Source organism: Lutzomyia longipalpis, chromosome 1, assembly GCF_024334085.1.
Source record: "Lutzomyia longipalpis isolate SR_M1_2022 chromosome 1, ASM2433408v1".
Classification (NCBI taxonomy): Eukaryota; Metazoa; Arthropoda; class Insecta; order Diptera; family Psychodidae; genus Lutzomyia; species Lutzomyia longipalpis.
The window spans coordinates 30821711-30847396 of NC_074707.1; the positions used below are offsets into that span (position 1 = coordinate 30821711).

At 37.2% G+C, this 25686-nt stretch overlaps 6 protein-coding genes across 6 annotated transcripts; 2 read left to right on the forward strand and 4 right to left on the reverse strand.

Moving 5' to 3' along the window:
- Window positions 1–567: 567 nt before the first annotated feature.
- Window positions 568–6499, forward strand: LOC129797857 (cyclin-G-associated kinase). The gene is made up of 7 exons (XM_055840711.1): window positions 568–777; window positions 1410–1777; window positions 1846–2208; window positions 2345–3145; window positions 3278–4942; window positions 6028–6189; window positions 6255–6499. Exons 1-7 carry the CDS (start codon window positions 645–647, stop codon window positions 6363–6365), a joined length of 3603 nt encoding a protein of 1200 aa, XP_055696686.1. The 5' UTR covers window positions 568–644; the 3' UTR covers window positions 6366–6499.
- A 35-nt stretch (window positions 6500–6534) lies between these two features.
- LOC129785832 (uncharacterized) lies at window positions 6535–8501 on the reverse strand. Its single transcript, XM_055820468.1, has 2 exons — window positions 7992–8501; window positions 6535–7925 (listed from the first exon to the last, which is right to left on the reverse strand). Exons 1-2 carry the CDS (start codon window positions 8440–8442, stop codon window positions 6556–6558), a joined length of 1821 nt encoding a protein of 606 aa, XP_055676443.1. The 5' UTR covers window positions 8443–8501; the 3' UTR covers window positions 6535–6555.
- Window positions 8502–8940: 439 nt separating this feature from the next.
- On the forward strand, window positions 8941–9502 carry LOC129785926 (NADH dehydrogenase [ubiquinone] 1 beta subcomplex subunit 2, mitochondrial-like). Its single transcript, XM_055820595.1, has 3 exons — window positions 8941–9102; window positions 9175–9298; window positions 9364–9502. Exons 1-3 carry the CDS (start codon window positions 8999–9001, stop codon window positions 9439–9441), a joined length of 306 nt encoding a protein of 101 aa, XP_055676570.1. The 5' UTR covers window positions 8941–8998; the 3' UTR covers window positions 9442–9502.
- Window positions 9503–9533: 31 nt separating this feature from the next.
- On the reverse strand, window positions 9534–11706 carry LOC129785846 (retinal dehydrogenase 2). Its single transcript, XM_055820491.1, has 6 exons — window positions 11555–11706; window positions 11275–11379; window positions 10504–11179; window positions 9922–10429; window positions 9785–9859; window positions 9534–9727 (listed from the first exon to the last, which is right to left on the reverse strand). The coding sequence occupies exons 1-6, from the start codon at window positions 11588–11590 to the stop codon at window positions 9646–9648; spliced, it is 1482 nt and encodes a 493-aa protein (XP_055676466.1). The 5' UTR covers window positions 11591–11706; the 3' UTR covers window positions 9534–9645.
- A 2964-nt stretch (window positions 11707–14670) lies between these two features.
- LOC129785893 (leucine-rich melanocyte differentiation-associated protein) lies at window positions 14671–16320 on the reverse strand. Its single transcript, XM_055820561.1, has 3 exons — window positions 16240–16320; window positions 15252–15476; window positions 14671–15152 (listed from the first exon to the last, which is right to left on the reverse strand). The coding sequence occupies exons 1-3, from the start codon at window positions 16285–16287 to the stop codon at window positions 14676–14678; spliced, it is 750 nt and encodes a 249-aa protein (XP_055676536.1). The 5' UTR covers window positions 16288–16320; the 3' UTR covers window positions 14671–14675.
- Window positions 16321–20025: 3705 nt separating this feature from the next.
- Window positions 20026–21160, reverse strand: LOC129785892 (uncharacterized). Its single transcript, XM_055820559.1, has 2 exons — window positions 20969–21160; window positions 20026–20882 (listed from the first exon to the last, which is right to left on the reverse strand). The coding sequence occupies exons 1-2, from the start codon at window positions 21129–21131 to the stop codon at window positions 20293–20295; spliced, it is 753 nt and encodes a 250-aa protein (XP_055676534.1). The 5' UTR covers window positions 21132–21160; the 3' UTR covers window positions 20026–20292.
- Window positions 21161–25686: the final 4526 nt, after the last annotated feature.

A 25686-nucleotide genomic window follows, 5' to 3' on the forward strand; every position in this document is an offset into this window, starting at 1 on the left:
ATCATGACCCATGTTTCATGAAAGTTTCATAGAAACATCTATTATAAATTTCGTGTTTTTGACAACCTTTTGAAATTGGCGCCCTAATGTAGTTCCAAAAGCCACCACTCTGCTATTTTTATTGGTACATTTTGTATAGGAGAAAATGAGACAATGCACGTCATTGATACTTTCTCCCTCACACAATTAGTTTTTCGCAGTTTTCTCGCGTTTTCCGCCGAATTTTCCAGCGAAAATGCGTTTTTCGTGACAAGGAAGTGTCACCGCGTCGATTGGCGTCCCGAGTTCAAAACACTCAAAATTCGCGCCAGAAAAAGTCGTGCAAATTCCACAAAAAATCCGGGGAGTTGCGCCACCAAATTTTCACTGAAGCTTCCCGGGGCCCCCCCGAGCCACCCGCCAACTTTTGGCGCCCCAGAAATGTGTTTTTCCCGGAAAAATTAATATTTAAAAAAAAAACTTCGTAACGTAAAGTGCGTAAAGTAAATTTTACTACACTTACTACTGACGTTTCCCCTGTCAAGTGAATTCCAGCAATGTTTCAGGAATGTTTCATTGCAACGTGAAAATGTTTCTTCAGAACATGGCGACGTCGTTCCAAATTCGTGTGTAAAAACTCCAAGATTTTATGAATTTGTTGGAAAATGAGTGAGTTTTTCAAGTCGGCTATTGAATATTTTAATCCAGGAGCAAATGGGGGCTATGAGAATGAGTTTGTTGGGCAAGTTGTTGAAGTTGGTGCTCTGAAATTGCGAATAAAACGTGTGATTGCCGAAGGTTAGTGTTTTCTCCCCCAAGTTTTCTCTCCAATCTTTGATTTCTCCGCCCTCAATTCTTTCGCGGTTTATTATTAAATATTAATTATTTTCCACACTTTTCATTTAGAAAGCCAATCGTGTGATGATTGAATTAATTTCTCCGTGGCATTGGCGCTGCATTTCAGGGTGCAGATAAGGTTCCCCGAGAGCCTCTTTTGCATTCTAATGTGAACAAAAGCACTCAAGAAATCAATATCGTTTTTGAACCTTTTTTTTTGTTCCAACGATAAAAACTTCTCTACGTCAATGGATTTTGCATATTTTGCATTGATTTTCCTGATTTGGAGTAAAATTTTTATTGATTCCTCGTTAAAGTATGACAAATTAAACAAAAGGAAGTGAGCAAAGAGGGTAGAGGTCAAATTAGTGACCCTCAAACCCGGATCCATATTTCCACATCTTTGGCATTCTCTGATTTCTAATGAGTTTTCTTGGTAAAAACTACCTGAAGGAACTTTTTTTTACCTTTAAACTTTTATAAAATATTCCAATTTGATTCTCTTTCAAATCTTATAAAGAATCTTAAAAAATTCTACATTTGAGCAGATTAATGTGATTTTTTTTTATAATCTTTGAAATTCTCTTTTGTAGGCGGATTTGCGTTTGTTTACGTTGCTCAGGATATTCATTCGAACGTTGAGTATGCTCTCAAGAAGCTCATTGGTGCAGATAAGGCAGCTTGCAATACAATAATAAATGAAATAAATATCCACAAACAACTATCAGGACATCCCAATATTGTGACCTTTGTAGCAGCTTCATTTATTGATCGCACCCAATCTGCCCAAGGAAATGCTGAATATCTCCTAGTTACAGAGCTATGCAAAGGAGGTTCTTTGGTTGACTGCCTGCAATGTGCTCTGGATCCTCCAACAGTTCTTCGGGTGTTTTATCAAGCAGCTAGAGCAGTTAAACATCTCCATAGTCAACATCCACCAATTACGCACAGAGATATAAAGGTATTTCCGTTAAAAAAGTTTTTATTTTCCCTGAGAAAGTGAAATTAAATTGTTAATTATTCCCGTAGATTGAGAACTTCCTTATTGGAACTGATGGACTCCTCAAGTTATGTGACTTTGGGTCATCTACGACGGATGTTTACAAACCAGACATGACTTGGTCTGCACAGCAGAGGAATAATCTGGAAGATCAATTAGCCACAGTGACAACACCAATGTATCGATCGCCCGAGCAATTGGACACATGGTCAAATTACGAAATAGGACCCAATACCGATGTTTGGGCGCTCGGATGTATCCTCTATGCTTTGTGCTTCCAAAAGCACCCATTTGAGGATTCTGCCAAGCTCAGAATACTCAATGCTAACTACACCATTCCAAGTGAACAACGATACGCTTGTTTCCATGATGTTATCAAGGGATGTCTTCAGGTAAAAACATTGCGGATTAATGGGTCATATTTCATTACAAATTTCAACGATTTCAAGGATTTCTTGGTCACTGAATACGATCCAATATTGACTTTCAGTTATTGGACAGTTTATGAGTTAATTTTTGTGTTTAAAGGTTGACCCGAATAGACGCTTTGATATATCAACGGTGCTGGAGAGATTAGCTGCAATTGCCGAGACAAAAGAATGGTCCCTAAAGGGGCAACTTGATTTAAAGGGCAAACCCCTGCATACACCGAACAATGAGACACCGCACGCCAGTCCACACCATGCTGCAAATCGAGTAGCTCCACCACCACGTCCTGCACCACCACCTCAAGCATCCCCCTTGCCAGTGCATCGTCCTGCTCCACCACGTCCAAGTGAAGCTCCCCGGAAACCCGTTCAAATGCCCCCAAACACCAATCATCCCCCAATGGATCCGTACCAGCAGCAGCAGCAACATGGGGGAAGTGGATTGTTCTCATCTCTCCGTGGCGGTGCTGGGAGTTTTCTCAAAAATCTCCGGGATACTTCATCGAAAGTCATGCAAACGATGCAGCAAACAATTGCACGCACTGATCTCGACATTAGCTACATTACATCGCGAATAGTTGTGATGCCGTGTCCATCGGAGGGTTTGGAATCGGCATACAAGACAAATAACATTGATGATGTGAAGATCTTTTTGGAAAGCCGACAGTCACTTGCCAAGATGAGTACGTACAATTTGGGCCCTAGAACCTGCCCGCGACTTCCACCGCCTGTTCGCACGGTTGAATGTGGTTTCATGTACATGCCAGCAGCTCCGAAGGCGCCCTTCTTGCACGCTATGTACTCCATTGCTGAAGATATGTATGGGTTCTTGTGTACTGACCCGAAAAATGTTATAATAGTTCAGAGTGCAGATGGGGGGAAGGCAACAGCAGCTACAATGGTAAGATTCTTATACAGCTAATTATTAACAAGAAAAGGGACGAATGTTTAAGAATTTATTCTGAAATTTCAACGATTTCAAGGATTTCTTGGTCACAGGATCTTGTTAAAAAAATGAATTTTTACATTCTAGGTGGCAGCCCTACTGATTTATGCGGATCTTGTGAAAGAACCCGAGGATGCAATGCAGATATTTGCCGTAAAGCGTATTCCACCAAATATGAAGCCATCTGAGCTGCGATATTTGTACTATCTAGGTGATATACTACGATCTACACCGCACTTGCCACACTACAAGCCAGTCACGCTGATTTCCATTTCCGTGGCACCTGTGCCGCGTATGACAAAGGCCCGCGACGGATGTCGTATGTACATGGAAATAATGTGCCATGATCGAACGGTATTCTCAACGATTCAAGACTACGATAAGATGCACCTGTATCATGCTTCCGAGGGAAAGATATCCATTCCTGTGAATATAACTGTGTGCGGTGATGTAACAGTATCGATTTATCATGCGAGGAATGCCCTAAAAGGCATGGGACGCCCCCAAGGACTGAAAGTATGTCAATTCCAATTGCACACGGGATTCATTCCGGAAGAAGAGACCCTAATTGACTTTGATAAGCCCGATTTGGATGATGTACCGGACATTGAGCATGTTCCAGTGAGATTTCACGTGTCACTAAGTATTATTGTGGGGGATGCCGAGAAATTGCCACAGATAACACTACCGTGGTTAACGGCAAAACCACCGCGAGATCCGCAAAATCTCTTTAGCACAGCATTAGAATACGAAGAGGCTGTAGATAATTTTATTTCTAAACCCGGTCGACCTAGTGTCCCATCATCAGCTGCACCACCACCTGCTCGTCCTCCACCACCACCACCCCAAGCATCCGCGCATGTACCACAGCAGCAAGCATTCATGCCCCCCAATATTCCAGTGGAACCTTCTGCAGCGGCAGAAGCACAAGATGCAATACTAACAGGCATTGATCTTCTCAATGTGACTAAAAGTGATTATGACGAACCAGTGCAAGACTCAAAGATAAGCACAGAAAAAAGTTTTGATCTCTTGGGGAGCTTTGATTCGGGTACAACAGCGGATGTTTTGACATCCAACGGCGGACAATATTCCAATGGCACTCAGAATGCAGTTCCGAATCTTCTTGAGGATCTCCATCATCCACAATCTAGTCCAGCTTCGATGCATTTAAAGGATTTGAATTTTGACGTTTTCTCCTCCCATCAGGGTGTTGCGCCATCGAAGGCAAATGATGCTAAATTCGATCCCTTTGCCAGCAACTACATGGAACCCACAGAGGTGCTGCAGCCACGAAATGCCGAAGCGAAACCAATGGAAAAGTCCCCAGAACAACCAGCAGCAGCTGTTGATCCATTCTCGGATTTGGACAGCCTTGCGGGGGGATTGAATGCAAATTGGGGACAGCGAAAGGCACCAACCCCAAGTCCACAGGCAACACAATTCTCCAGTCCAACGCATCAGTATGCAGGATCGCAGAAAGTTTCACCAACTCCGAGTCAGCAGACACACAAGAGTCCCGTTGAATCGAAGGCTGACTACAGTCGTACGCACTTCTCGGAAACCTTCCAAACTGCGGATAATCAAAAGGCAAAAGGTGCAACTGGAGGGGATATATTTGCAGACATTCTCGGGAGTCAAGGATACACGTTTGGTAGTAAGAATTCACAAGGACCTCGTTCAATTAATGAAATGCGTAAGGAAGAGATAACAAAGGATATGGATCCGGAGAAATTGAAGATATTGGAATGGGTAAGTTTAAATAATTTTACTTTACAATATTAATTTAAAAGGATGTTATGCACAATATATGGAAATAGGTTCGTTGAGAAATTTAGAAACTTTTTATAAATCTTTAACCAAAATTGTGATCTCTGTCGTATTTAGGATAAAAAAAATTATCCAATCCCATCCAAAAGTTTAAAAAAAAGATTCAAAAATCGCCGAAGAAACCAATTTTCATTGAAATCAATCAAATAAGCAAAGATTTGATGAAAAATGCAAACAATGACGTCACCATTGGGTTTTTTTTGTATCTTTTGAGAGCTGGTGAAATTAAATGTTTTTATTTTTCTTGGGGTTTTCTAAAACTTGGTTTTCCGGTGTTGGTCTCATTAAAAGACTTATTATTGAAGAGTAAGAAAATCACATTCCGCCTTCTTAGGTGCGACGCCATCTTGTTATTTTCCTCAAAACACAAAGGTAGGTTTTTCTCAGGATCTACTGGATGGATTTTGATGGGGTAAAAAGCAAATGAAAGAGGAAATACCAATGCAGATTTTGATGTACCAGAATTTTGAATTTCCATTCTGGGGCTGAGAAAAGTGGAAAAACGTCAAAAATATCTGAACAAAAGTCACATTAATGCAATTATAAATTGATTATTTATGAAGGTTTTGAGCATATGCAAAAGCTCTAAAAAAACGTTTTATTTCTGGGTGATACATTGTTTTTTATTAATGAAACATTAACGCGAATGTTTCATGCATTGAAAGAGGCAGAAAAAGCAACAGAATCATGACGTCACTATGTATTTGTATTTTTAGAAATATTTTGACAGGCTTTTTCCAATTAATCTTATGTTAGTAAATAATAGGAAGTCTTTTTGGCGATTTCCGAAACTTTTTTTTTTTATTTTGAAGTGTTTTCCCATACAGAAATGAATAATCTGCTTCGGGAACTTTATTCATATATCATGCATAACATCCTTTCCATAAGGGTGATATAGGGTGAAATTCACAAGTCAGACAGTTTTAAGATTTCTTAAAAAATTAGGCAACTATGACGATGAATTAAATGACTACGGAAATTAATTAATTTCTTTAATTTTATCTCAGACTGATGGCAAGAAGAATAACATTCGAGCCCTTTTGTGCTCAATGCACGTGATACTCTGGTCGGATGCAAAATGGAACAAATGCGAAATGCATCAACTTGTTAGTGCAGCGGATGTTAAGAAGGCGTACAGGAAAGCATGCTTAGCCGTACATCCTGATAAGGTAAAAATGTCTTCTTTTTTTTTGACGTGAAAATTAATTTTCCTTCGTCTTCTTTTTTTTTATAGCAAGTAGGAACTGAAAATGAGAATATAGCTAAAATGATTTTTATGGAGCTAAATAATGCATGGAGTGATTTTGAGAACGACAAATCGCAACAAAACATGTTCCAGAATTAATTATAAAATAATTAATTGAATAAATTAATTAAATAAATTATAATTAAAACAGTGTAACAAAAACAATACAATATTTACTCTGAAATAAATAAAAAAAAATATATTATATTCCGTGTAAACGGCTTAAGTTGAAAGATTTTGTTTTACTTTTCGAATGAAATGTTGCAAAAAAGGCTTAATGTTATTATATTTATTTAAAACATTTAACACAAATTTGCTTAATGTGATTTCTGCAAGTATTCCTCCTGCACTTATTGCAATTAACACGTGTACGTGCCCTGCAAACGTGACAATATGCTCTTGCAACAGACTTCGATGAGCCTGATGCTGCTGCGACAAGTAGTGGCTGCTGTGGCTCATCGCACATGTAGGGCAGCATTTCAGCTGCTCTTGGTTTTTGTCTCTCAATGTGCGGCCGGATGAGTCCTTCAGCGGTCAATTGCAAGAAACGTCGTCTCTGATCACATTTGGCCGTAGATTGGTACTGAAGTTGATACTTTCTCGTGTAGACAATGTATGCTGCTAGTCCAGCAACGTCCAACATGTTCAGGAAGAAGCGTACAGGCCATCGTACATTCCTCCTTTGGCACGTGTAGTTCCTAATCATGAGATCTACTGCATTAGTTCCTGGCTTTGTGGCGTTGTAGTGTGAGAGGATCACGGGGGTATTCTTTTCGCCCGAAATCTGCGGTGTCTGATGCATTGATGAGAGAAGCATCACGAATTTCCGCTTCTTCGGTGAGTACGATACCAATGTGGAGTTGTCGGAAAATCCAAAAATTGAAGAGAAAACTCCTCTTGTTTTATTGGGTAGGAATTCAAGTGGGATGAACTTCCTACTCAATCCCACTGTGCCTGTAATGGTCAAACCGTTTGCTTTCAAATCGTTTGCCAATTCCAGGGATGTGAAGTCACTGTTGCAGGTGATATTTCTGTTTGTCCCAAAGTATCCCTCTGTCAGGTTCATCACTGTATTAGCTTTTGCTGCTGTATTACTTGGTGAGCTCTTCGATTTACCCACATGGGCAATACCTTTCAGTGGATAGCCTGTTGCTGCATCAGTTAGCCAAATAATATCTATTCCGCGATTTGCCTTGTACTTTATGTTCTTCTGAGAACCAGTTATCTCACTGTAATCCACAATTTGCTCATCAACTGAGAGATTTGGTCCAGGGATCAAATAGGTCGGCAAGAGATGATTCAGGACATCCCAGATTTCTTGAACAGGAGCCAAATTACCCCCACAGTTGGTAGTTTTGTCGTCAAATCGCAAGAAACGAAGAATCTTCAAGAATCTATCCCGTCTCATTGTACTTTGAAAAATATTCACCCCATACAACTTACTCCAGATCGTCTTAACAGGGCGTGAGTTGAGATTGAGAATCCCATTCAGGATTAGGAGGCCAATGAATGCAGACATTTCAACATCATCTATGGGCTTCCAGACTTTTCCCATGGAGCTAAAGACACGTTCCGCCTCCATGTTCGTATAGAACGTTACAATGGGGATGATTGGATTCAAATAGAGTCCTAGGAAGTGTGTCTGATAATGCTTTAAATCTGAAATAAAAATTAATCTTTTTTATTTATTTTTTTTATCAATAAATCGGGAAGATAAAATCAAACCTTCTTCTTCGGGAATATGGACTTCATTCACAGGTCCATGGACTACCCTACGAGCAGGAGGTGTTTGCATAACATACGGTGTCTTTTTCCACCTCGTTCCATCTTTGGCAGTTTTGTAAAAATCTTCATCATCGACATTTCCGGAAGTGCATCGTTCAGGTGGATTGTTGGAAGTCTCCTCATCTTCATCTTCTGACGACGAGGGCAGTATCCTTTGATTCTCCATGTAGTATTCATCCAACCAATCGTAATGTAGGTATTGTACAGATTCTTCTGGTTCTTCCAAACAATCTTCATCCGAAGATTCATCTGGGATTTCCTCTTCCAGAATTTCTTCTTCAATCCAAAATTCTTCACTCTTTTGCATAGTTGTGTCAATTTCCATATCTTCTTCAATGTCCGGCTCTTCCTTGATTTGAGATGGATCAATAAACTCCTCAAATTGATCCATTTTCTGTAATTTTTGCTAATTTTTGGGGGAATCAAAAAAACCACGTCCGTGAAAACTGACGTTAACCTAACCTAAAATATTTAAATATCTGTCCAGTGTGGCCACTTTCCGTCCTCCGCTACGGTTGTAATTCTCAATCTTGAGTTTTACACACTTTACGCGTATATTTTATGATATTTTATTATAAGAAAATGTTAATTACATGATAAAATTCATAAATATTTCAATTTTGAAGACTTTTTGGCTTTGGTTGTATCAAAAAATGATTTTTAAGAATTTCCAACTAAACCTAAATAATCTATAAATCTACAAATCTTTTGCACTCTTTATTTTCTAAAAATTTAAGTTAATTTTTCTTTAATTTCTAGCTTTTATACTCTAAAAAACCTCCAAAATATTTGAAGTGTTAATCGAATTTTACACACAGAACCGTTAATTCAATTTTCGGTTTAGCTTTCGGGTGGGTTTTGGAAAACTTCGGATGGGTTCGGGAATCAGCTGTTTCGGTGCTGGAGTTCAAATAAAAATAAGTCAATATTGAGAGGACCGAAAAGGGATGATATCGTCGCGTAGTGCAATTTTAGGGCGCTGTGTTGCGAGTGCTCTTCTAAGGAGCACCCATGGGGCCACACAGAAGGAAGTGGTTCGACGCGGGCACGCGTGAGTAGATTAATAAAAGAAAATCCTTCCAATTACAGGTTATGTTATGTAATTCTCAAAAACATTCTGTAGCTGGTCCTATCGCACTGCCGCTCCGCCCCATCCCCGGTCGGTTGTCATTGGATCGCACTTGGTTGGTGGATTAATGTGGTGGTGGATTCTGTGGCATCTCTGGCATGAACCTGAACACATAACCGTGAGTTTTGTTAGCAAGTTTCTCCTCTTTCCGGATACATTTGTTTTGTTTTTTTTCCAAAAAAGGGCGAATTCCCCTATCCGGATCCATCGAAATGGACGAATGCTGAACTAGGAATACCTCCGGATGATGCAGATGAGTAAAATATTAAAAATTTCGTTGAATATAAATTAGTAAATAAATTGATATAGCATTTTTGATTAATGTGTGGTCAAGTAATATCACCTGTGCGAACTACATGCAAAATATTATATTTTTATTCAAAAATATGTGCGTACAAAGTTAGGATTTAGAAGAAAATATGGTAGTTCTGGTTGTAATAGCATAGCTGGGTCTCTTTCCATATTTTATGTGAATTTTTTGTTGTTTGTTGGCAACTTGATGCTGATTGTCTTGGTTTCCAAGTACAAATCCAACCCATCTTCACCCCTGAAAAGATAAGAGTAATTAATAATTTGGAAATTGAAAATGATAGAATTATATTACAATTCTCTCCCAGCTCCGGATTGTTTGAAACCTCCAAATGGAGCTTGAGGAACAACAGCATCATAGCAATTAACCCTGAAAGGAAAAAAATCATTTCTTCAGAAGAAATCCTTTAAAAAAAAATCAAGATTATTTACCAAACTGATCCAGCTTGAACAGCTTGAGCGAAAACCAATGCGGTGTTCAAATTGTTTGTTACAATTCCAGAAGCTAGCCCATAATTGGTGGCATTGGACCTTTCAATGACCTCCTCGAGCGTCTTGAACTTGAGAATGCTCTGTACAGGGCCAAATATTTCTTCTTTCGCAATAGTCATGCCATCAGTCACGCCTGAGAAGATGGTTGGTTCGATGAAGTAGCCTTGATTTCCCCATCGTTTTCCGCCAAATTCCACTTTGGCCCCCTCATTCTTCCCTGATTCAATATACTTTAGGATCCTGTTGAAAATCATATCATTCACCTGAGGTCCTTGCTGAACATCAGCCCCAAAGGCATCACCGACTTTACGTTTCTTCGCCAATTCAACTGATCTCTTAACGAACTCTTCGTAAATGCCCTCCTGGACAAAAGTGCGGCTTCCTGCACAGCAATTTTGACCATGATTGGCGAAAATTGCATTATGAGCAATTTCAACGGCTTCATCCACTGAAATGGAAAAGAAAAGAAGAGGAAATTGATAAATAAATAAAATAATTTGGTAAATTGAAGCAAAAACTCACAGTTGCAATCATCAAAGATAACAAGCGGGCTCTTTCCTCCAAGTTCCAAGGAAACTTTCTTTAGATTCGACTTGGCTGCAGCTTCCATGACTAATTTTCCAACATCTACTGATCCAGTAAAGGCAACCTTGTGAATGCCTGGATGCGCAGCAATGGCCTGTCCTGCAGTTGGTCCATAACCAGGTACTACATTGATAACACCCGCTGGAAAGCCAGCTTCCTTTGCGAGAGCACAACAGTGTAGGGCAGTTAGGGGAGTTTGCTCAGCCGGCTTTAGGACAATTGTGCATCCAGCTGCAATTGCAGGTCCCCATTTCCAAGCCAACATAAGAATAGGGTAGTTCCACGGGATAATTTGTCCCACAACACCCACTGGTTCTTTTCGGGTGAGTGTAAGTGATGCCCCATCGGCAGGGATGGTGTTGCCGTGGATTTTATCAGCCCAACCAGCATAGTAGCGGAAAGTATCGATGGCGCAGTTTATATCAAAAACGGAATCACCAAAGGGTTTGCCATTGTCCAAGGATTCCAAGTTGGCCAGGATGTTAATATCCCTCTCCACGAGATCAGCAAATTTGTACAAGAGACGTCCACGTGCGGAAGCATCTAAGTTGCGCCATTCGGAACCCCGGGCGAATGCTTTCTTTGCAGCCTCCACAGCAGCATCGACATCTTCCTATTTTTAGGATTAGGTGTGTTTTTTATTGCGTGCCTCTTCCACAAAAACTCAAATATATTACTTTACAACACGTTGTACATATTTATACGTACTTTATCAGCTTCGGCAATATCAGCTATCTTCTTACAGTTTGCCGGATTAATTGTTGGGAACGTCTTGCCGCTTTTTGCATCCACGAATTCGTTGTTAATGAAGAGCTGGAATTATGTAAGATTTCAATTATCTCTTTAGTCTTTCTTTTATTAAGGGCGTGGAATATTAATTTGAATATTCTTTCATTTTTTTGAAGTCAAGCATATGATCAAAAATTCTAAAATTCAGCACAAAATATAACTTTAAATTAAATAATTTAATTTTGGAAAGTTTTATTACCTTAGTATAAACAACTTGTTGATTTGGATTAGCCATATTTCACTGCAATATTTTCACGAAAATTTAGTTTAGAAAAAAAATGTAGCTCTTGGATGCAGAAGAGAACCGTAGTGTTGCTGGCAAATTGTCTGTGGTGACTGAAACAGAAAGTGGTCAGAAGCAAATACTAACAGAACTCGAGCGCAAACTCTGATAGAAGAGCAGAGCCGTACTCTGAGATTTTGAGTCTTTCAAAGAATTTAAATCAATTACGAAAAAAACTGTTAAAACGTTGTATTAAAGTTCTTTTTTTTTCACTCAATAAATTCATAAATAAAAAAAACTGGGGTGGTATGAAACCAGAAGGGTCTCAAGACGCTTAAGAATCTTGAGAGAAAATCGTACAATAAGAATTTTCCAAGAAGACGCTATTTATTTAATAGAATTTGAATTAATTTTATTTATTACTTCAGGGCTATAACAATTATGTTTGCTAACTCACTGCACCCCAGTCCTTAAGACGTAGCTGGGAAAAAAAACTGTGCATACAATTAAAATTAATAAACTTAAGAGATTTTAATTGCACTAATTAGAATATTATGATTAAAAAATAATATAAAAAGAGAATTTTATTCATGCTATCATTCACGGTCGTAAAGCGCAGGAAATAAAGAAGAAAAAAAACTGTCTAGCAGATAACTCAGTTTATAGCAACTGAAACTGAGAGTGAAGCAAAAAGTTCTTTTTTCCAAATTGATTAGCAGGAAGTGTTGATCGATTACACTCAAGTATGCTCTTCGCGAACTTAAGTGGTATTTAATCACTCAAGTATTTACGAGCGCCACTTCAGCGTCTTTCTTGCTAAACTATGGAGTTGTTAAATCAAGGATCCATATCCTTATTCGGAGAAATTTGGCGTGTAAAAGACAAAGAAAGCAAATATATGGCGGTATTCTAAGATAAATATAAAGATCAAAATAAAGAAAAAAACCAAGATTTGGTATTCTACTTTAAAATTCCAAGAAATTTTCAGGATAATCTTGGAAATTCAAAATATTTCAAGATTTGGTATTCTAAGATAGAGATTTACGGTCGAACCATAACCTAAAAATCTTGTTTCTTCATACAACTTCCAAGACTTTTAGTATTCTGAGATACGAATCAAAATCAAAATAAAGATTTACAAATAGAGTTGTCAAAAGAGACTTGGATAAAAATATTCCAAGATTCTGTATTCTACGATAGAGATTTACGGTCTTATTATAACGTAAAATGTCTTGGATTTATGTGAAATTCCAAGACGGTTTTGGGGTCCTTTGAAAAATTGGTTTTTAAATGAGGTAAAGGCATTGTAAATTCAGTATGGGAGATATGAAAACTCTTGTACAAATTTGGGATGCAGATGCAAAATGACGGGTTTTTGCCGGAATTGTGTTCACTCCATCTTGCTAATGATAGAGTGACCTCCGGGATGTACCAGGGGGGATCTCATCCCCGGATTGTCACATCCTGGACAATCCGGGGATGAGATGCCCAATCCGGAGATCACTTTATCATTACCAATGAGAAGTGACCACTAATCCTGGAAAAAAATTAAAAAATTGCCCCAGAATCCCAGGATTGTCCAGGATATGACAATTCTGGGATGAGATCCTTAATCCGGAGGTCACTCCATCAATAGCAAGAAGAAGTGACCACGATTCCTAAGAAAAATTCAAAATTTTGCAGTAGCATACCCCCCCCCCCCAGTTACCGCCAAATTATCATAATCTGGAGGCAGAAAGCACCTCTCCGACAATATTCATTCCATTCCCGGAGCAATAATGCCTGGGAATAATAGCCGAGATTATACAATCAGGGCTCCTGGATGTAATGGCAATAGGGAAGAAATTCCCATGAAGTGTTTAAATTTCGTTCAATTGTCATCCGAGAGCGAACGAGAAAGCGCAATAGAAAAAATTAATGCGTTAGAAAGAGACAACCCATAATTTGACTATTTTCCCTGGGTGTTGTAAATTGTCAAATTGTTTGGAAGTTTTAAAGTATGTTGTATGTAGTTTTAATATATAGTTGCATTGCATTATGTATATACATAACGTACAAATGAAATATATAAGTATACCAGTTATATGAGTCCTTTTGTAGTGGGATTTAGTGCAATTTATGCTCGTAATAATGTATGATGTGAGGATGCTTTGGTATTCTTATTTCATCGCACAAAAATGCCATGAAAGGGGCGGTTTACTACCAATTAACTACTTGTTAAAATTTATTAAATAATTTGGAATATTATGATTTATGTAATATACAGCATTCAAATGAATATTAATATTTCTTTGAGGGATTATTATTTCAATTAAAAGTTAATTATTTCATAATATTTTATTTTATTTAAAAGTCTATTAAACATAAAGATAGATAAGAGTGGATGCGCCTGGTTGTACTAGGCGTCTCCATCTGCATTCACTCGATATTTTTATGCTAAAGTCTTTTAATTAAATTTAATCTTTATTAAAAAAATAGTGGCAAGTTTTACTCAAAATATTCTAAAAAATAAAGAAAATCTTGAGTAAACTTTATGTCTAAATGAAAATATAGGTAAAGATTTTATTAGACTCAAAGCTATGAGCTTTTTATGCCCAAAAATTGTCTATATTCCCATTGCATAAGTACATTAATATTGCTCTAAAATAAATAAAAACCAAGCTTAAGTATAAAATACATAGTTTATGGCATAAAACTTCTCAAGAAAATAGAACATACTCCATTACCCGTTTGAAGCTAAAACCTGTGACAATTTTGTAGATTGATTAAAATTTTAATAGTTCATATTTCTAAGAATATAGCGTCACATTCAATGGGGTAAAAGTACCTTTACGAATAGTATGGGATATATAAAACTCATTTTGGTTTTCTCTGATAATCCAAATTGATGGTCTTTGGAAATTCTCGTTCTGCAAATGCTTCCGATTCAGTTTGTGTTTATCTTATCCTCACCATTCATCATTCTGTTTGTAAAAAATTAAATATAGTATATGCAGAAGCATGTATAGCGTAGATAGATATGCGGGATGCGAAGTGTAGGAAAGTTTGTACAAGCATAAAAGTTTGAAAGTAGGATTGGTACAATAAAAGTGTCAGTTTAGAGGTCTTTATTCAAAATAAATCGATTCCCTTCCGAGTGTGCTCCCACATACTTGAATTTACATTTAACATAAGCCCCCCGGTGCTGGCCAACGCGCACTGTTGGCGGTAAGGGATTGTAAGTTGTTGGCCTATTTTTCCCAAAACGACCTTGATGAATACTAGAAAAAGTCTTTCGTACTAAACCAGATATTTGTGTGAATTTCTCAACACTTCTGTCACATTCAGCTGGATATATTGGTGGCAATTTCTCCAAGAGCTTCATCCTCTCAGACAAACTCACGGGTGTTGAGTCCAGAAATTGTAGTTTCGGCAAGCAATGAAGAACTTTTTCTCTATATTTTTGATATTTCTTCTCGTCAATTGAGCCAGTGTATATGGGAAATGGGCAACATGGATTTCCAAGTAGGCTCAAGTAATCCAAGCGTGGAAAACTCTTCTCAATATTCTCTAGGAGGTAATCCAGATTTCTTATCTGCAAAGTTGTATATAAAACAAAATAAACATTTTAACAATGGCCCAAATGTAATACATTTGACGCCTATGTGCGATATGTCATATCCTTTTGTCTTACCATATTATTGTTTAGTGATAAAAGTTTAAGATTGGAATTTCTTGTGAAAGTAATGTCTCCAAGTTGATTGTTGTCCAAGATCAGTTCCTCCATTGATGTGAATAGAGAAATTCCCGAGATAGAAGTTAACTTGTTGAAACTAATATCCAACTGATTTACTCGGTTGTGATATAAATTTATAATTGGATCTGGTATTTCATGGAGTTCCAGTTCAGAGAGGATGAGCTGTTGACGAAAGGAAGAGTGAGAAATCAATTTGCAGAATGCCCTATTGTTTGAACTTTGATAAATTTTATCTCAAAAGACTCGCCGTTTTGTTGAGAAGATAAATAGGAAATGTACTTGAATGTGCGCCTTTCTCGCAATACAATACAATAAGAAATTTTTAATATACAAAGTTATAAAAATAGGAATATTACGTGCATATAGCATATTTTGAATAATTTTGTGAAAAATATTACGCAGATAAGCGCTTTTTTCTTATTCTATATTTCATACATTTATGAATAACCCCGTGAAATCATTAAACTCAGTGTTGTTTGCATGATAAGAAGTCGTCTTATTTGATACGTATGGCAATTTATTTGTTCATGAAAGTATGGAAATAAAGATGAGACCGTGTTGAAATATTTTCCTTTTCCGCATGAATTTTGGGTGAAGTGTGTAGAAAAAAAATTGGAATCTCGCCAATGAAGCCATTCAAATTTAAAGTCCATTAATCAATATTATTTTCATGGAAAATGGTGAAGAAAGGTGAGAAACATTTCAGCGTACAAATGGCTAAACATTTCAATGCCAGGTATTTTGTGTACATTGTAAAATGAACACCAACCGCGGTGGAATTTAAAATATTTTCCAAACTGTAAATCACATAAGAATAGTTATACTTTCTACACACAGTTAAAATTTTCATGCGGAAAACTGTAATAATGGTTATGTTGAAGGTATATGTATATGAAGGGATTTTTGCAATTCCTTTTAAACTTACGCGTCTTTCGGATTCTATAAAGACGACATTACTCCAATTTATTTCCATATTTCCAGCTGAAGCACCACAACACAACTGAAGGCATTTGCACCGAGAGCAAGGCACAGAGTGTTGTATGTACACAAATAAGTCTGAATATTTAGTATATACGGAATGTAAGAGGAGATGAATATAACTTGGGATATTTGAGAAGTAAAGTAAAATGATAAGAAATGATGCGAAAGTTTCGTTCAATAAACAAAATATGTTTTTGAAATTTTGTAAATATTTCTTCACAACCAATTGATCAAACTTTAAAAAATTAAATCCTTATTAACTCAGTTTTATTTATTTTTTCCAAACGGATATTGCAAAACAGAATTAATTGAAAAAATATGGAAATTCCCAATTTCAAAAAATTGGAAAGGCTGTAAGAAAAAAGAAACAGGTATTTACTTAACTTTTCAGTACACTACTATTGTATTTGCTGCAGATAAACATTGTGAGAACCTCATTCCTTAGAGATAAAATGTGTAATAACATTTTACTTTACGGAAATCTTGCGATTCTGTAAGATGCAGTCAGTATGTGAAGATTTCGCCAGAAGCGCAAACAAATCACATGTAGGAGGAAGATGCTGAGATTTGGGAAATCCAAAGTAGCATCGCTATACTACTGCATTAAAAATTTTTAACCAATATATCTTCTACTTTTGCAATTTTTGACGTCTTTAAGAGTTATTTTCGTATTAAAAATTGCAATTTTATGTAAATGTCTATTCATAATGACCATAGATGAGAGAGAGAAAGTAGTTATTCGTCACAGAGTGACTTTGTTATGAATTTCAAATTGTGTTTGATTATATATCGTATTATGGGATAAAGTAATGGGGGGTAATAGGGTAGGTTATGGGGTGTATGTGCGGTGTGTATAAGCCATATAAGCACTATGTGTAGTTCATACAAATATTGTTAATAAAATGAGACAGCTTTTGGCATTGTGTGGTGTACCATGTGTGGATATCAATGAGGGATAGAATCAATGTTATGTACTAAATCATCTTATAATATTATTGTGTGTAATGATATATTGATACCACACTCATTTTTCTCCTTCTTTATTTCCTCCAAGAAGACTATAAAAGAATTACAAACACATAGGACAAGGTCAAAAGCAAGAAATGATTTTTTCTTAGAACCCTTTTTTTTAAGTTGAATAAAAAAAAACATTTTTGAACAAAATTTATTAAAAAAGAACTTAATACAAGATTTGTATACATGAAATTGCTGATTTAAAGCTCTCACTGAGATAGCTATAAAATATTCATTTTATTTTATAATTTCTATTACATAATTTTTTGATACGTGGCCTGTGAAGAAATATATTGTCACGGCGTGACATTTAAATCGCCCCTTTTGTGTACATAAACACGCTTAAAAACATTTCATTTTACTTTTAATTTTTGGTGGCACAATTTTTCAATTAAATAAATTATAAATCGCGAAAATGCGGAAATAATCGGGTGAAAGACATCAAAGTGCTTAATTTGGGACGCCCTCGAGTGAGGACATTTCGAGGACATCCTAACATTTCACCGCGCGCCACTCACACACACACACACACACACACTCACGCTAGAGGGCGCGCACACGAGAAGGCGCATGCGCGACATCCTTTGTCCTCTCAGTTAAGCTCCAGCTGTCAAACAGAGAGGACGCATAAAGTGCAATGGAGAGAGAGATGCAACACGAGCGCCCCCACGGGGCATATAAGGGAAGAGACCGTGAAGGATTTCATCATTCAGCCGTGGAAGATCCACGAGGCCACTTCGGGATAGAAGTTGCTGACCAATCTAAAGGATTTCGCAGAGAAAATCATTCAGCCGTGGAAGATCCACGAGGCCACTTCACTGAAGTCGCTAACCCCTCCAGAGGAATTAATCGTGAAAATTATTTCTACGTGGAAAATCCACGAGGCTATTTCGGGAAAGAAATAGCTCACCCAGCAAAAGGATTTAATCGTGAAAATTATTCAACCGTGGGAAATCCACGAGGCTTCCATGACGAAGTAGCTTACCCTTTTGAAGGATTTGTGAGTGAAAATTATAGTGCAGAAACATCCGGGAACGACGCCCGAGGCCAATCTCGCCGAGATTTTGCTAATAATCGTGGACAAATTGATTGGGAGAGAGCGTATCGTGAATTAGAACGACGGGCAGAATTTGATGCCCTTCAACGCGAGAAAGAGTTTCTGGAATTTCATAGCAGAAATAGAGGAGGGCATTTCCGCAGCCCAACAGTGCATAAATCCCAACGGGGAAATAAACGCGAGAGATCCAGAAGTGCAAGTGGAAAATTCCATCAACGTGAAGCCCGAAGGGCACGAGTTGAATTGCATCAGCAATACACCGCGCAGCATTTGGGAAAGGCTGAGCCCCCAAATCCAAAACCGCCAAACTCGGGAGAATTTGAGAATTACCGTGACACAAACTTCCACCAGTCGCACCGTGCGATTGGTGAGACCCCCATTTCGCGAGAAACCATAAAGTGCGCGGTAAACGCTGTCGCCGAAGACAGCCAATTTCTTCACGGACCTCGTGAAAGTCCTTTAGATTACGAAGGAGAATCTCTTGAGAAGAATCAGGCTGAAACATCCGCTGGTGTTTCCAGTCGCCAAGATCCGCCGCGTGTGATTAAGAAAACTTCCACCAAAGGAACCACAACAAGTGCAAATTCAAAGATCTCCTCAAACAAGGAAAACATTCCTCCAAATCCAAATTCCGTGAAAGTGCCTCCGGAACACGCAGCACCCAATCGTGAACGTGTGCTGCCCAGTGAAAAGTTACGAAAGATTGCAGGCTCCAACAGCCCACAGAAAGTGCCCAGATTCCCACCGGGAACCGCACCGGGAGATCCCACCATTCGAAAGCCCACGCATCCCAACATCCGGGACACGTGCAAGAAGCCTTCCCCAGGGGAATCAACAAAGGACGTGGAGAAACCCACGCCAGATATCGCGGAAGGGTGCACCCCAGTCGGTGGCCCCAAAATTCGGCAAGCTCATACACCACTACAGATTTTAGCAGAAGAGCTTTCAGCCTCCGACAGTGAGAGTGAGGCATCCTCTGAGGACATTGACGTGAGTGACGCAGGAACCCAGTGTTTTCTTCCGTGGGGATTCACGCTAGAGCAGATCGATCAATTTCTGTCAGAATTACCACGGGAGCACGCGCTCATTTACAAATATCAGCTGGAGGTTCTTTTCTTTGCGATAGCCAGCAAGGCACACCCATATCAGCCACCAAACCCGTATTCCGCGGTAAAGCTTCCAAAAACTCGTGCGCCACCAAAGCCGAAGGTACCGCCAAAACCGTCATCCGACGCAACCCCAGAAGTTCAACAGAAGACGCCCCCGAAGAAACCAACAGCCAAACCGCCCGCGAAGATCACCGCGAAGACCACCGCCAAGGATTAACGCATTTCGCGAAGCCACTACATTTACGCATTAAACTTTGAAGTACAAAATAACCATTAAAAAGTGAATTACGAGTTGATTTAAACATTGAATTAAGCTAAAGCAAATGAAATAAAAATAAAGTTTAAAACCATTGGATTAAAGAAATAAAAAGTTCATTATTTAAAACTAAAAATCTTCAAAGTCTTTTCTTGGGAAGGGAGAATTTTCTATTTTGTGAGAAAATGTCTGAGGAGTCGTTCACCACAGTAGCGGGCGCACCAGAGCCTTCCACGGCCAAAAACACCGCTGTAACAATATATAAAAAAATATGAATTAATTCATTTACAAAACATGTTTTATTTTTTTTTACTATATTTTTTGTTTTTACAATATCTCTCGCACATTAATAAATGCACAATGATGTAGCTAATTTTAAATTTAAACCTCCTAACACTGAAAATTTGATTTTCTCTCTCTCAAATCAGTATAAAAGGTCTGTGACATAGAAAATATGGGAATTTTTTGAAATAAATGTAATTTCCCGTAAAGAAAATTCACAAAGAGTTTAGCTAAATTTTTGTTTCTTAAAATAGAAGAAAAAAAAGTTCTACGTGTGATTTACAAAGGTACACCATATTGTGTATGTGGTACAGAAACACGAGAACCTGAGGCAGCAGAACCACCAAGGCTAGAACCACTCAACTGGCTGGAGCCACTTGATAGGCCAGATCCTGTGAATGCAGACCCAGTGTTGCTTGAATGTGCAGACAAGTGATTCAATGAGCTACCAGCACCACTCTGTGTGTGAGCCGTGGGTGCATGGGGAATTGGCTGGGAACGAATATCTGAACCAATATCCTTGTGTGTGTTGTACTTGATGAAGTACACCTCAGGTTTGGCCGGTACAGTTGGTGCTGGGGTTGGGATGTGAATATCCGGCTGCGGGTCGGGCTTTTTCACCAAAACATACACCACAGTTTTCTCCTCATCTTGGGCTGGAGGTTGAATAATTGGTGCCTGGTACGCGGGAGGAGATGGGGCTTTGATGAATATTATCTTGTAGTGTTTTCTCGGCTGGTCAAAGTTGATAACTCGTGGTGCGGCGAGAACTTCATGTTCTGGGGGTGGAACGTGGACGTAAACATGTTTTTGGATTTCAGGAGCATATTGTCGGAAATGTTGGTGACTAAATTGCGCGCCCGATGTAACTATATTTATATAGCAACAAAAGGATATATATTAGTTAATAAATAGCATTCACAGATGGGTGAGAAAACACATTTTATTTACGCACATGACGAAGCACTACCAGAACCACCGAGTGAGCTAAAATGTGCTCCAGATCCAGCACCGATTAAACTAGCATCCCCTGAGAATTTTGGTAATCCATATTGGTATCCTTGGGGTGCAGCGACAGCTAGTGCCACAAAACACTGCACAATCACTAAAAACTTCATTTTTACCCGACAAAATTAAAAAGAAGACTGTCGCTTTCTTGTAAGTTAATCGATTTATATAGCGAGATGCATGAATATTTTTGTGAATTTGGTGATTTAACAATTTTATATTGAGATCGTCTTCAGTATTTAGAAAGATTTGGCTCACATTGGAGGGGGCTGAGAGACCTCAACACAAATTCACCATAGAAAGAAGTTTAGCAAACGATCAAGTTTATTTCCTCACGCAGCAGATTATGACATCTGTTTGATATAAAAGTGCCGCGACTATATGAGACACAAATCCAAAGATTTGGTATGAAGCAAGAACAATATATTTTACATTTGAAAGACATTTTATTTCTTTTCTCTTCAAAAAATTTGGAGATGATTCCAATATTATATGGCGTAGCGAAATAGACAAGTTAGCAACTTAATAGAATGATTTGTTGAATGTGATGTGCAAATTAATTGAAGTTGTCATGTGGAGCTTTTTTTTTTACCTTTAACTTTTTCCAATAAAATTAAAAGTAATTCCACCTTCCAATTAAGACTTTTATGCAATATAGCGAATGCCACTACACATTTCAGAGACCATCACTATCATGCGTCTCCTGTGGAGATAAATCATTTGGGCATTAGATTTCATAACAAGCTGAATATTTATTATCGAAGCGTAAGAAAGAGAGGATGATGCCAAAAGACGAATAAAATAATATTGCTTCATATAAATCTTCAATATAGCCCGCACATTATATTCACACTTGTTTTTATGCTCTGCACACCATTCATTCGTGAAGTAATCTAATCTCGTATTGATTGACTTGGAAGAATAAGGGGCTACTACACCAAGAGGTGGTAATATCGCTCTATTTGTGACACTTATTCTTCTGTATTTATGGTTTGCTATGTTGTGGTGTCAGGAGAATGTCCCTGGAGGGGCATCCCGGGGGGATTCCCGTGTGGGCACTTTTGATAAATTTGCGTTCATCCAAATCGTCCTACACAATCTATCGCATATTATGGGGTTTGTTTATTAATCTAAGGATTGTGGGGTTCACCTCAACAACACCTTAAAGTCATATGATGCTTAATTGGGGCCATGTTAGATTGACGTGACATATTCCTGAACCTCCCCAATTGCCTTTCTCTAGTTGCCATCGAGAACCTAAGGATGGACCATTATCGTCGACCCTTGCGGTGGAATGGTGAGCTGTAAATGGTGTTGATGTCTCTCGGATGCCTTTATTAAGTGGACGATGGACGAAGAGTGAAATTGATTTTTCATATAGTTATAGTTAAGTGGGTGTTTATGTGGGGTTGTCAGGATGAAGAGCTTTGCATGAAGGGAACATGACTTCCATTAGTGCTTCCAGTATAAATTCCTTATCACAAATCATCAAGTTCGTCTACGTGAAAATATTCAATTAGGCAATTTTCTACCTTTGCCACCATGTCTCACAAATGTACAAGCTATTCGCACCAACATACATTGTAGGTGAACATTTTAGTTAGAAATGAACGAAAATATACAAAATAGAGGCGAACTTTTTGCTATTCTATCTTTATATCTAATAATTCTATTCTATTGTAGTAAACTTGCTATGGTAATATACTTATCGTGATTGAGGGATTTTATTAGGGGAAGCAATTCAATTTTCTACATATTACATTATTTATAACATTAACTTGTTATATGGAGTTGAAAACCTTATGTTCACAATAGTATGTAATTTGATTTAATTTTGTATGTAGGTACAATAAGGACAATATATTAATGTTGAGATTTTCTGATTGATCTTGTTGTCAACTTTAGAATTAAATTATTCATATTGAAACATATTAGTTGTTGTAAGCATATTTCCATCATGCACAACCTATTTGTTTTCCTGAGTTCATTAAAGTTTTTTTTTTGGATCCTTTTTTGTACTTTAACACCCTTTTCAATTAAAATTTATGAAAACATAAAGACAGAAAGAGCTGTAAAAATATTTATTGAAAAATAGTTCAATCAACGGTTAAAAAGGCAATAAAAATCAATTTGTGGTATTTTGCACTCGGGGATTCCGAGCGATTAATTTTCATAGAGCCGGAAAATGCTCGCTAGGATTGATAATAAAGTGGGTCTCAACGTCATTATTCTTAACGTTCTATTGGGTTTTATAGCTCTCAAAAATGGATGGACAGATGGGTAAATGAATTTTACATCTTTATATAGGAATATCATAAACTGATTTTTAAAATAAAGCTGACGGGAATCTGAAATTCTGCAGGATTCTTGATAATCCATGGAAGGGAGGTATGTGTATCACAGTCATTAAAATTTTCCGATTAATTTTCTCTTTGCTTAAAGCTGCCCAAATGGGAAGAGAGATATTAGTTTTCTCCGAAAAAGTCATAAAGGACTTTTGATCAATTATGGTGGGTTTTGTGGAATGCTTTGCATTAGATTTTATATGTGTAAATAGATTTAATTAAATTTCCAGGAGCTGATCCTATAATACAGAGAGATTATTTTTCTAGGAACCTAATAATTTATTAAAGACTTCCTATTTGATATAACTGGATAAACTAGTGCAAATTATTATTAGGTACGATTATTGCAAAGTAAGATGTTTACACCCTAATCCTACCCTCAACATTGTTCCTTCTCATTGCCTTTATTCTTTCTATCTAAGTCTCATAAAGTCCTGAAAAGAAACCATCGAAACCACAAAATTTAAATCCTTTGTAACGTATTACTACACATAACTATGTGCGCACTTGAATATATTGAAAATTCACAATACCTACACATGATGTGGTATTTTATAAATAAACCGAACTTTAATTAGTATCTTTGTGTCACGTTCATGGATGAGGAGTGAGAAAACAATTTACATGATATTAACACAAATTGCATGCATGTGTCAAAGTCTTTTAATACCAATAATGAAAATAAAACAAAAAGATTTATTAATGATTTTTATAAATAATGCCACTATATGTTGCACGCTACTGCCACAGTGGATGGATATATAAATCCACTTCCTGAATGGAAAATTATTGAGTTTGGCATTAACTTTCCCCTCGGCGTTTCATCATTGCAAAAAGTATCGTGACACGTCAGATAACGCAATGTTCAAGTTTGATAAAAATATATTAGCTGAGGCTCCTTGGTTGGAAAATGAAGAAATAAAAATAAGTGCGCAATTTCTTACTAAATGGGGTATAATTTTGCACCCTAAATTTAGAGCATATTTATTCATAATTCTGATGATTATACTGAACGTGCAGCAATATATTCAGATATATATTTATGTGACAAACAATAAGGTGAGATTTTGTATTGAATTATGTTAAAATAGAATTGCATATTTGTTAATGATTTTTTTCTCATGCATGTTGCAGCTTCATGATATAATATTTGATGGATTCTACACCGTGTGTGCAACGAATGCTCTATTGAAAGCCATTTTCATTTTAATGAATCACAAAGAATTAGAGGAATTTTTGGTGTATTTTGATGAATTAGTTATTGAGGCTGATAATTCGACAGATCCAGATATTCAAAGAATTTTTGGCAATGATGTAAATTAATGGGATCTAAAATTACTCCACGCAATATGATTTATGTTCCTTTTCTACTTTATATTGCAGAAGAGATACGGCAAAATATTCACCGTAATTAATTATTTGCTATGCACGGTTGGTGCGTGCCTCTTCATTTCGTATTCTTTATTATTTGATACGGGGGATACCAGGATGCCGATATATAACACGTGGGCACCATATGATCAGATTAGGACTCCTAATTATGAGTTGGTTTTCTTGTATCAGTTTTTTGCGACAATTCTCTGTGTTTTCATTTACATGCCGTGTATGGATTTGATGATAAGATCCATGTCCTTTGGGGCTACTCTCTTTAAATTTATACGTATAATGGTAGTAAAATCATATGAGGAAATATTTGAAAAGGAATTGGATGGGTAAGGAGAAGATGAATAGACTAAGCATGAAAAAAACTTTGATTTATGTTTTCCTCTTTTTCTCTTCTTTCAGTTCATTTGTTTTAAAGAACATTCCGAAGAAAACTGAAGAGGAAATTTTGGGGAATATGAGAAAAATAATTATCCAACACTACAAAACATTGTCATACATTACTAAGTTTTCATCTTTTTTTGCTCATATTTTCTCTCTAGATTACATAGTACTCTCCATACTATTAGTAATGGATCTTTTTATTTTAAATGTAATCACTAATAGAGTGGAGATTGGAATTCATATTTGTTACATAGTTGTTAATATAATTTTATCATATTTATTAAATTATCTTGCCGAACTTATACATATTGAGGTTAGTATACCTATTTTATTAATATTTTGTTTGTTTTTTTTTTTATAAATAATCTATTTTCTTTTGCAGAATGAAAAACTTTTAATTGCTCTTTATGAGAGTCCGTGGTACACAAAGCCAAAGAGAATTCAATTCTACATACAAATACTTATTATGAAGGTTCAATTACCACCAGAAATTACGGTGTGTGGTTTAGTACCATTAGGAGTTGCGAGATTTCAAAGTATGATGAATCGCTCA